The sequence below is a fragment of the Etheostoma cragini genome, chromosome 3 (genome assembly GCF_013103735.1).
Source record: "Etheostoma cragini isolate CJK2018 chromosome 3, CSU_Ecrag_1.0, whole genome shotgun sequence".
NCBI lineage: Eukaryota > Metazoa > Chordata > Actinopteri > Perciformes > Percidae > Etheostoma > Etheostoma cragini.
The window spans coordinates 2,491,531-2,503,758 of record NC_048409.1 but is presented as its reverse complement, the minus strand read 5'-3'; the positions used below and the strand labels follow the sequence as shown (position 1 = coordinate 2,503,758).

Here is a 12,228-nt window from a genome sequence, read left to right as displayed (position 1 = left end):
GTGTCAAATTGCAATAACAAAAAAGATGATTGGTACTGATATCTCTGGTTCTGCTGCAAAAATCTTATTTTTTAACTGTGTATTATGAGTCTGAAAGTGTTATTTAGGAACAATACTAAATCAGTGAAGTACTCTTTTAAGGGGTTATATGCCAAAAAGCTTGGACACTACTCCTCTATCATGTACTGTACGTCTTACATTCTCCCCTCCAAAATATATACCCATGACACAAGAGTCCAACAAACTATATTATCATTGATAATATATCTTTATTTTTTTTTAAAGACTCTCACTGAAATAACAAATTCAACATATCATAACAGAATATTCCCATCTAGGTGTTTGGATTTGAAATTAATGAATCAAAAAACATATTTCATGTCAAACACCACATTGTTAAAAGTTCCCTAAAAGAGGAAGGAAAAGTTCATTTTTGTGACAAAACCACAATGCCACACAAAATACACTTTTTCACTGAGCTGAATGAGCTAATTTGCATTAACTCTATGGGTAGCACATTTTGCCATGGTAGCTTTGACCTTAAGAGAAATCATAGTACTCGTTGTTATTTTAAGACTGCCTTCTACAATGTGTGATAAAGAAACAAAGGAAAAAGTTAGAAACTATGAGGTCATCTTCCATTTCTCCCCCCCCCCCCCAAAGTGCTAATTTATTATTTAATGACGATTCAAAGCAAGCATACAGAAGAAGAAAAAATACTGTATATCAATCAAGAGGCTTCATGTACACCACATGGAGACACAGTTATCCTCAAAAGTGCTTAAGGTCTGAGCCGACTAGAATAGAAAACAACATGTACAGTACATTGGCCACATGTTAGCGGTGTTATTTATACAAATATTAAACATTTAAAATGAATGTTATTTTACACACCTTCCTATACTGAAATCATATTAATAAAACCAAAAACTTTAGCTTGGCATCTCTTGTTGTTTTAACATTAAATAAAATATATATAAGCCATCATTTTCTCAAACGTGCCTCTCTAAGTGTTTCTTTCAAATACATTTAAGACCATCTCTGCACAAGATTCACTCGTTCCCTTTGAGCTCCCTCAAAAGTCGTTGCAAAATATGAAACTGCCAGTGACGGCGAGACAGTATGAGCCCGAGCAGCTGCCCCACTTCCCACTTTTTAGCAGCTCCAGATGGTTAAAAGAAATTATCAACACAACAGTCCGCCGGTCTGGCGGAGGATAAAGTGCTGTTCTCCTTTGGCCCCAATGTGGAATCGGATAAAACCAGTGGTCAGAATCAGTCATAGACCCCGGCTTCTGATCTCAGTGCAGCATGATAAAAGGCTTCCTGACCCAGTACCTTGGACATCAGTCTGTGTCCGCGGGGAGACACGCAGCCCTGGCCAGCCATATATCCAGCCGCAGCTTTACCGGATCTTGTAGGTTTAGGCCTGGGCGCTGCGTAATACCCCTCCTTGTGGCCATATTGCGTGGGCCTGACTTTAGTGCTCTGAGTCCTTCTGTTGGGCTGAGTGGAAAAAGATCCCAGATGTTCAGGATCCAGAGAGGATTTGGCTTGGTATTGATAGTAGTGACGATTTTCTCTAGTGCTCTGCGACCTCCCCGGCCTTCTGAGGATGCCGGGTTTCACAACACCAGAGTAACTTTTGACAGCGTTGGTCATCATAAATCGATCCTGGTCATGAGCCTGTGTGTGGCTTCTGTTATTGTGCTCCATGTTCTTGAGGTTAGAACAGCCCCTTTCTGGAAGTGAGGGGACTTTGCGAAGCGGTGGTTGCCGTGAGGAGCTCTCTTTGATCTGAATCCGCCTGACTGGTCTCAGCTCCGCACTTGACCGGTGACCAAGACCTGCCTGTTGAGAAGTTGGGGATGGAGCTACCCCAACATTTGGGCTTTCTGTCCTGTTGGCCGAGAGGAGGCAGGCGTTTCCAGGGTCTGACTTGCTTCGCGTGTGCATTATGTCTCGGTTTCTTGTGTCAGTCGGCGAGATGGGGCTCTCGTACGGAGACACCGCCGGATGGGTGTTTTTACGTCTCGAGTGACTCTCCTGCTTGACTGGTTGATATACAACTCTTTCCAAAACGTCTGCATCTCGTGCCTCGTAAACGACAGTGTCCCTGCTTTCTATGTAAAGCTCCCTGTTCACAGGGGGAACATTGTGAGGAGAGTAGTTGTAGTAATCTGACTGTCCACTTTCCCTTGTGGAACGCATTGTGTACGACTGACTGTGTCGGACACTGCTTTGCCGGCAGGGCTCTACATAGTAGCCGGAGACATCTACTGGGTTCATGTCAGAATAGGGGCTGTAACGATAGTCAGCACGTGTGTTCTCAAAATGCTGCCGGACAGGGTGGATGCCGGTCTGAATCAGCCTATCGTAGGGCACTTCCTGGCTCGACGTCTGCTCAACATAAAACATTGTGTCAGGTGGCAAGACTTCTGCCTCCGCCAGCTCGTAGTGACTAATATGAGGGGCGTGGAAGGAGTGAGCCCTCCGGATTGCCGGGTGCCCGACCACTCTATCTTCTGCCCTCTGCCATTGGCCTGGCTGCCTGTGGCAGCCACTGATAAGGTGCTCATCTCTGTGGCAACGTCTGTATTGAGGTGACAAAGGGTGCCTTAACCCTAAAGTGCTGTAACCGCCTTCAGAGGACTGCTTGTACATGCTTTTTCGTCCCAAAAGGTGATGTGGCAGAGCATCAGGCCGAGGGCAGTGAGGTGCAGGCATTCTCCCCGTTAGAATCGGCTGATGATGGTGATGATGATGATGATTGCTGTAGATATCCTCAACGAGGCCCCAACGTCTGTCCTCCTCTGGGCTGTAGTGATGGGTTGAGGAGGGCTGTGATGGACGTGGAATGACCTCCTCGACTGAGGCAGGCATGGAGGTCTCCGCCAGAACAGCGCGGAAATTAAATACATTAATAGAGTCGGTGTTCACATATACAGGAGAAGTTGACGGGCTCTGAGCGGAGCAGACAGGCTGGGTGGGTGTTGAAACCCCAACACTCTGATAGGTTGGTTCTGTTTGTGAGGTGTCTATAAACTCTTTTTCCTCCCTGCGGTCCCTCCTCTCTGCGCTGCCTTCATCCAAGCTCCCTGACCCGAGCGGGCTGACATTAGGTGTGAAATTGCCCACGCTTTCCTGTCTGTCAATGACCTGCGACGGCTCCGAGCCGGGGTACGCGGGTTGGAAATGAACAGGATGAGGGCAGCGTTGGCTCTTCACAGGGCTGTGAGCTGATGTCTGCCACTGGGAAGCAGAGGAGACATGATGGTACTCCTGGGGGTATCCTTTCAGATCAAGAACAGAGGGCCGGGGCGGTCTATCTTGGGTGTGAGGAGCCTCCTGTCTCAGGGGGTGCAATGGGACGTTGTTTCTTCTATGGGAGCCACTGCTGGCCTTCTGGGCAGATTCAGCCAGAGCCAACGCCAGCTTGCGCGCAGCACTCGTCAAGGGAGGGTGAGGAGGGAGAACAGACACTGAACTCATAAGTCTATCTGTTCCTGGGGAGGGATAAGACAAACAACGCTACAGTATGACAGGACAAACAAAGCTATGGTAACACATGATGGGACAAGACACAGAAGCTTTCATAAGAAACTACAGAATGCATTAATATTTATATAGATACTAACTATATATGGAGTGGCACTGACCTGGATCGGGCAGATTCTGTGCAGACTGACTGAGGTCGGTCAGGGCTGATCCCTGGCTCGCTGTGCTGATTGGGCTGCAGTGTGGGTAGGGCGCTCTCGGCTCCTTTCCATCTGCCAGTCGAGTTTCACATCTCTCCACTGGGGGGGAGGAAGAAGGAAGAGGTGGAGGAGAGGGGGATGCATTCTGAACATCTGCCTGCGTCTTAAATGATTTCTTCCTGAGTTTAGGGGAGAGCGGCTTGGAGGTGACCTTTTTTCCACCTTTACCAAGAGCAGGGCTGATATCTGGAGATTGATAGCTGCGGATGTTGTTGTTAGGAGAGGCGATGGGCTCTAATTCACCGGAACACCCTGCGCTCTTCCTCCATTTCTGTCCATCGTTCTTGTGCTGCAGCCCAGGCGTCGCTGAGGGTGGGCTGCACTGAAATGACATGGGGTCAAAGTCCAAACTATAGATGCCCGCAGCGGGTGGACAAAGATCGATATCATCCTCCTGGTATGGAGGCGAAATGCACGCTGCGGTGCGGACATGATCAGCACCATTATGACTCCCATTCAGTGGCCGGGTTCTGTGGTTGTCTTTACTTCTGGTGTTGCGTACGTCGTCTCTACAGATGCCAGAAACGGCCTCACTAGTCGAACGAGGTCTGCGGGAACGGTAACTTGGGGGTTCTCCTGGGAAAGCACATGCATTTTTAGACTATATCTGTTGTAGTCACAGAAATCCAGACAATATAAAGGGCTTGTACTGTAGTGTGCAAAGTTTTTTCAAGAAAAATTACCTTCCACATTGTGCAAAGAGGTGAGAGATTCCTCACTTTTGGTGGAGCGCAATGTGCCGCTATCTCCTCTTCCACCTGCAAATATTTATAGAGCAAATTATAGTTTTCAAAGAAATAATCCTCACAACCTCTTAAAGGGGTACTATGCAGTTTTTTTTAGCTTAATTTACCGACCCGCTTAGGAGTCATTGGAATGGTTATATGACTTTTTTTTTGTTGATTTGAGTGATGGTCGCCTCGCTTCCCCCCTAGCGCTTTGTGAGCAGAAAAACCAACCTTGAAACTTTTGGCCGGCGAGCCTCAGTGTCAGGAAGAATTGAGTGTAAAAAATTGCTTCACGCCCTTTCCGTACACAATCCATCCCGCGCATGCGCAGATGATAATCATGATGTACAAGGATTAACAGCTGTGATTTCTTTAGCATGCTGTCTCAGCTAGTGGTTGGCCGAATTAGCTGTTAGCTAAACTAACATTAGCTTTCCGGTAGAAGCTGTCACTCCCTGATGCAGATTTGAGTCGCGCAGGCATCACTTTGTGACAAGTAGCATACAAGATGCTAACGAGAGACTCCTGTAAAGTCAATACAGTAAAAATGGACCTACTTAACAAAGTTGGTTCACTGCTGGATGCCACAGATAGCTAAAACTTTTTCGAAATGATTGCTAGCTTAGCTACAAGCTAGCAATCATATACAACAATGGCTGTCACTGGAATCACGTATATAGATAGCGAAAACGTTTTTGAAATGATTCTCATCTTCTGTTATCGTTTGTAATGAGAAAAGTTTATTATTTCATGGATTTCACAAATTTACACCAACAGTGCACGCGCAGGACGGATCACGCAGACGGCACGGATCGTGTACCGACAGGCCCATCAGGAACCTGCTAACAAGGTAGCGCTGGAATTTTTCACACTATCGTCATGGCTGAGGCGGCAAAAAGGAATCAGAAAAGCTAGAAAAGCAATGTCGGAGAAACAGAGACAGAGGAAACGCCAGAGTAACCGAGGGAGGAGTCAGACAGAATTAATAATAGCTGCCAAATATCTATTCCAAAGCTGTAGCTATAGAGAAACCTGCGAGCGAAAAGCGAGAACACAGCAAAGTCATGGCCGAAACTGCGTAGCGCCCCTTTCAAAAAACCTTTCAACACATGGAAGTGTCAAGATTTATTGAGAAAATGTACAAGTTCTACTACTGTAGGTACTGTAGGTGTGTTTGCGGGCTGTGTAACAGCAGAAGTGATCTAACCTGGCAGTGCAATGCTCTTTATCTCGTTAGGCTCGCTGGGGTGTCGCTTCAGTTTACGTTTGGACACGGAGTGGGACTTGCCCAGGTGGAAAAAGGAGAGCCAATTCCCCACAGGAGACTTCTTAGCCTTAACAGGAGGCCGCTTTCCGCTACAACAACAAACACATCATCTTCACACTCGCAAAAGCGCCAGTTAACTCTTAGTGAAAAAAAAAGCCCCAAAACAAAAGGTAGCCTAACATCTTTAAATACTGTAAACGGCTTTGTCTGACCAATCGTCCAAAACACAGAGCTGTTTAATTGTCATTGATATATAAAACACAGACAAGCAGCACATCCTCACAACAGATTTGAATAGCTGTAACCAACATGTCTTTGGTTATGTTTGTTGTGTATGTGTTTTTGCTTAGCCACTGACAAAGGATTAATAAACTCCAATGTTTTCTTCAAATTTCCCGCTGATCTACTTATTTTTATCGACTAATTGTTCAAGCACTACAAAGTAGGACTAATTACGCGCACTTCAGTACACAAAGCATTACCAAATCCCAAATGATGACATGTTTACTCATGCTCACGAAGCAGAAGAATTCATTTAATCAACAAAAAGGAAAGAACTGATCAGGCGGATCATTAAACTACCTCTCCATCGGGAGCTCGATGACTGTGTGGAACTTGCCGAGCAGAGCTCCGGGCCCTTCCCCGACCTCGATGTAGTCACTGTGGGTGAGGCAGGGGGAGGTGGCCGGGGAGCTCAGCTGCGCCTGAGTGCGAGCCTGGGCCTCCTCCAGAGACAGCAACTTTGTGGATGGGGAGCAGACCAGCAGGGATTTGGGTCGGGATAAGGTGTTGTTACCTGAAAATAAGGTGTTTAGAGTGTGAAACCCGGATTGCCCACCGTGCTGCGTTCCGGCTGCGCCGTGGTTTTGTTCCGTCCTCCGCCCCACGCCATGCTACACCGGGAGCGCCTCATATTGGGTATTTTACCGAGCAATCATGTGTTTATTAAAGGAGAATTTCGGTTGAACATTTTTTCAACAGCTCTGTTGTTTTTAAATTTGGAGTACTGTCAGTAGCAAGAAAAAGGAAAACAGTTATCCTGCCAGATTTTGCACCCAAGAGGCTTAAACAGTGCAAGTTTTAGCCTCGAAACATCCTCAAAAAGTCATTAAAGTTGTGACAATTGACTAGTGTGGAAATAAATAGGGGTTTGTGCACTGGCTGAATTAACACAACTTTTCTGCCTTTCTGTCACATCTACTGCAGTCAGCTTCACTAAGTTCACTCGGAAGGAATCATTGCACATGGTTAGGCACTGGTAATGATATTTCGAATATGTTTAGAGGCTAAAAACAAGTTTAAAACTTGCCCTGATTAAGCCTATTAAGCCTATACTGTAGAGATTGTTTTAATTTGTCTCGTTACTGACAGCAATCCAAATTTGAAAAAAAAGAAAAGATATACATGTTAAAATTAGCCGGAATTCTCCTTTAAGCTATCATCTACTGTACTTTTTACTCCAGCCAGTCCTATAGTTAAACTCCATGTCTTCACTTTTCTGGTGTTGTCCTTATAAAATAGATCTGAGATGTCGTATTATGTTTTACCACATCCAAGATGAATCCGTCGCCCATGGTGTTGTAGAGGATACATGTACCATTTTGGGAGGTGTTTTCTGGTAAATTGACTCTCGCTATTTCACTTCCTGCCCGGCTATCTGACACCCTGCGGCTCGAGTGAAAATAGACCTGGCGCGCATCTTTAGTGGAGAGCCACTTTACGCACGCACGGCCGTGATTGCTTGTAGGGCCCGCGGCACCTCCAGAACGCAGTGCAGAATAGGTGTTAGAGATGCATTTTACCTCAGCACAGATGCCATGTGGCGTTTTGTTTCCATTGTGACCTACCTGTGCTTTCACGTATGATGGCATTGAGTTTGGCGCTGAAAAGCGCTTCGGTGTTGTTGAGGATGAACTCCACCACCACCGACTGGATACGCACCTCCATAAACGCTGCTGTGCCGCTAAAACAGGCCGACTCGATCTGTCTGGACCTGAAATGAAGTTACAGAACAGCACAACCTATTTCACAGCTCTGGACCACCGAGACATGCCCCAGTTCACTGCCACAGAAACGGGAGAAGAAAGCGGCAAAGTTGGTGCTATGAGCGCCAGTGTAACGGTTTTCATGCAGCCGTACAGCTGGACTAATAGTTCAAGAGTCACCTGAGGAGGTTAGGCGCCCAGACGATAGCCAGGTTTTTAGTGTGCATGTTAGTGATGGGGCTGAAGGTGGCCAGGTGGGACAGGTGTCTCATTAGGTACTCCAGAGTCCTGTAGGTAAAGAAAGGTATTTCATTTACATTTAAAAAGAGTTCCTTACTCAAAAAAGGGCGATCTTGAGTCATAGGAGAGGGTCGTATGTGGTTCTTGTACTTTTTCATTATTTGGGGCATTTTCAGTCTTTGTTTTGCAAGACATGAAAGGGGCGATCGATGGGAAATGGAATGCAGCAAAGGGACGCAGGTCGGAGTCAAACCACGGCCCGCTGCGTCGAGGAGTAAACCTCTATATATTGACTGGCCGCCCCCCGGACCCCTGTTTGATAATATTTTGTCCCAGGGTCCCACATCTGATAGGAAAACGTATGAAACACATGTGGTTACACATTCTGTTGTTGTGTTCACTGTGAATTGAATTATAGTGAAAATAAATGATTCCCCTTTTTGGTAGGGACCCCTGGAAGTCCTTTGAGGACCAATGGGGGTCCCTAGACCCCACTTTGGGAACCACTGATATATTGGTCATTCATCACTGTTATCCTCCTGAGTTTCACATGTCAGAGCAGGATGTTATATCAATATACCACACAATTAGGAGTAGCATCATACGGGGCAGCTTCTAGCTCCCCAGTAAGCATGTACGCCCCATATAGGCTGAGTCCTTGGTAGCGGCCCGGGTTCGAGTCCGACCTGCAGCCCTTTGCTGCGTGTGATCCCCACTCTTTCTCTCCCCCTTTCCTCTATCCGTCTATCTATTGTCACTATCAAATAAAGGTAAAAGGCCCCAAAAAATATCTTTAAAAAAAGTAGCATCACAGTTGGTTTTGATGCAGCACTCCCTTCATAAGAAATCAAACAATTCCACTTCAAGCCACCAGGGTGCAACAGCGGGCTTTAAACCTGACCTGTAGTGTGGAGGAGGCAGCTGCTGGATGACGTTGTGGATTTTGACAAGCCTCTCCTCATCAGTGGCTGCAGACACGGCCTCCTGTGAAAACAGAGGATAAAGCGCACGTAACTGAGAGGCTGATAGTCACAGCAGAGGGATCTGTCTTTACAGTCCCACTCTCTTTTATCCCTTTTATCAGAGCAGCCAGGGTTTTGGCTCACTTAATCTGCTATTCTGTTTTATGGACACATCCCCTGCTGTTCCTAGAAGGCTCAGCGTAATGCAAGGACCCCATTTTGGAGCCGCACTTCAAACTGAGCTGAAAATGTTACATTGTTTCTCCAGATCTTTGATCATCACTGAGTAACGGGATATGTGTCCTCTGTTGCTTTTTGTCCCCTAAGCCAGTTTCCATTCCCATCTCTATCCCCAGCATTAGTCCCAGCCCCAGTACCAGTGCTCTGCTCCTTACTGAGAATCTGCCGTAGAGCTGGTAGGTGAGCAGAGGGTTGGGCAGCTCTCTGAAGTACAGCTTGCAGAGTGAGCCCACTGAGTGGATATCCTGTCTGAAGACTTCCCTGGTCAGGTCGGGGATCTGTTCGGAGTCAAACTCGTGTCTAGAGAGAGACATAAAGAAGAAGACGATATAGAACAGCGTGGGAGTCATCCTACCGCCCATCTGTCGGTACGAAAACACAAAAGCAAGGAGGACATTTGAACACGACAAGCTACCTTTGACGATGCAATTTGCTTGGTGAACAAATAGTTTCAAATTCTAATACCTTCGGAAATGATCTGGCTTCCTTTCATACTAAACGGTGACACTGATGAAACTAAAACATACATACATACATACATACAATTGATTTAATAGTGAGGTGATTAACAAGACGGTCCTTAATAGAGTCGGGTATTTTTACCATTCCGATGCCTAACCAGTACTTTTAAAATGATTCAGATTCCTAAACAGATTCTTGAAAAATTAAAAAAATTATATCAAAGAAAATGCACTTTTATAGAGTTTTTATTTAAATGTAACAATGTATTAACGTTTTAAAGTACTTAAATATATATACATCTAAACCACCTAACACACAACTACAATACTTTAACAATAGCTAAGAAAATAAACGTTGAGTTGGAAAATATGGCATTTTAAAAGTAGCCTACATTTACGGGACCTAGTTAATAGGAGACTACAGAGAAAGTGTGATATTTTTATGGCCATTACGGAGTGACAGAGGGAAAACATTTTGGTCGACACATTAAGTGGAACCAAAATGAGAAACAAAAATTTGCGTTATAACCCGGTCCAATTCCTACCGTCTTTAGGGTAGGAACCATAGCAAAACTGGGTTTTGGTACCCAACCCTAGTCCTTAATGGGTATGAACTTTGAGGAACAACAAGAAGTCACCACATATTTATCATTTCTTAAGACATCTAGATGGCAAGTTTTCATGTGAGAAAAATTCCCTTTCAATTGGCTGTCAATGGAATCACGAGCCTCCGATCCATCTACTATTGATAGTTTGTTTCATGAATTCCTCGGAGCAAAACAGAACAAATAATGAAATCTTTACAGCCATTCAGAGCTCAGCAGCTTGAATCAAATTATATTTTATGGATTTTAAAAGAAGCTGCTTAGAAAAAAAGAATCAGTCAAGTTAATAATAGGCTTAGTTACAGCTATTATATTGATACTTTTGGGATATTTAGGTTACATTTGTAGTCTATATCATGAACAAAATGGGTACAAACCAGACGGGGTAACCCTAGCCCGATCTGCCGGTGATTTGATTTTGCCCTGCAGCTCAGGCTGGAAACCTGTGTTTTTGTATTTTTCTGTCCGGCTTCAGTTTCAAATCTGCCGCGACCAATCACAAACTGGCTTATCCACCTGGCACCTATTGCCGGATTTAACACGATGACGATAGAGAAGCTGTTAACATTCAACATGGCGGCCACCGAAGCGCAGCAACCCGTGGATGCCGCTGTGCTGCCGTGTTAACCCTCGTGTTGTCCTCGGGTCAAATTGACCTAAATTCCTATTTCAATGTTCTTTTTAATTACCCAAAATAACATGATTGATTACACACAACGCTCAAGTACAAATCTCTACTTACTTTAATTTTGGGGTGTTTTATTCAATTTTAGCATTTGAGAAAAGAAAATTGAAGTAGTTTGGAAATAATATTGTGTAAAAGTTGACATATTCCCGTGTGTGATTATCCATCAGCATACATTCCTTTAATTTCAGTGTAAATATTTCCTAATTTCTGCTTTTCTAACTCAAACTTTAGGTATAATTTCCTATAAATGAGGCTTATTGACCATTAAATTCCCAAAATAACTGTGAAACTAAAGTTAATAAGTTTGTGTTGGGTAGTGTTAAATGTCAAAAAAGTGGCAAACTTTGAAAAAAGTGTTGAAAACAGGGACAAAAACATGAGAAAAAGTTAAATACATCGATAAAAAGCTTCAACAAAAGTGTTGATTTTAAAAGGCAAGTTTTCTCTGAAAACGGAACAGAAGCTTGCCCTTGAACAATTTCTACAAAAAGAAGGATGTGTTTGCATTATCAAGACTAGCTTTGGTAAAAGCCTAATTTACCAGGTGGCCAAAAGAATTGAGCTCAGCTCCAACCCCGGGTTGTGGTCTGATTGGTTGAAGAACTATCCAGCTGCGTACAGAGTCATTTGAACTATGCCCGCTCACCCCACCCCATTATGTGCAGTAGAAAGTACAGAACAGAATACCCGGACTAATGTTCAATCTTCAAAGATTGAGCTTGGTCTGGTGATAGCCAGACTAGGTACAAACCTCAGTTTCTGGATATTAGAGGAGATCCCAGACAGTCTGTAGATTCCGTCCACAACTCCATTTTTCTCTATGAAGTCGGCACAGCTCTTGACAACCTGCGGGACTACAGGAGACAGGAGAGGGCCATGAGAGGCTGAATCAAGACGTAGTGCTCTGTAATCACGGCCCTCACGTTGATTTAGGGTGTTTGAGCGAGGATTGTCTTTCTGTGCATTTGGAACATACCATGATGTGTGTAATCTCTATCACTGTTTCAATTCTACTCAAATCATGTTTAGGAAACAACTATCACTTTAGTCTGTACATCAGCGGATCCTAGTCTATGCTTGCAAGTTCTGAGGATGATTAATTGCATAAAAAAACACCAAAAAACATTTCTTCAACACACAGTAATATTGTTTCCCAGACTTTTTTCCTCAAGATTTGTTGAATACTGCCTTAGTTGACCTTTTCGGTCTTCTTACAATACCAAAAACCTAATTTGATCACAGCTCATCACTGAGCTTGAGCCAAAGAAAAAACAGCCAGGATTTTGCAAATAAGG

General features: G+C 44.5%; 1 protein-coding gene across 4 annotated transcripts in view; it reads right to left on the bottom strand.

The window, feature by feature from the left end:
* Positions 1-275: 275 nt before the first annotated feature.
* arhgap32a (Rho GTPase activating protein 32a) overlaps positions 276-12,228 on the bottom strand; it is a 28,294-nt gene continuing 16,341 nt past the window's right edge. For all 4 annotated transcript variants that reach the window (XM_034867143.1, XM_034867142.1, XM_034867144.1 and 1 more), the window contains 10 exons: positions 11,685-11,787; positions 9,335-9,479; positions 8,879-8,961; positions 7,918-8,025; positions 7,600-7,745; positions 6,335-6,548; positions 5,693-5,841; positions 4,441-4,515; positions 3,659-4,333; positions 276-3,505 (listed from right to left, as the gene is read on the bottom strand). In XM_034867143.1, coding sequence (XP_034723034.1) covers positions 1,275-3,505; positions 3,659-4,333; positions 4,441-4,515; positions 5,693-5,841; positions 6,335-6,548; positions 7,600-7,745; positions 7,918-8,025; positions 8,879-8,961; positions 9,335-9,479; positions 11,685-11,787 — 3,929 coding nt within the window. In that variant the 3' untranslated portion in view covers positions 276-1,274. The remainder of the gene's footprint in view (positions 3,506-3,658; positions 4,334-4,440; positions 4,516-5,692; positions 5,842-6,334; positions 6,549-7,599; positions 7,746-7,917; positions 8,026-8,878; positions 8,962-9,334; positions 9,480-11,684; positions 11,788-12,228) is intronic.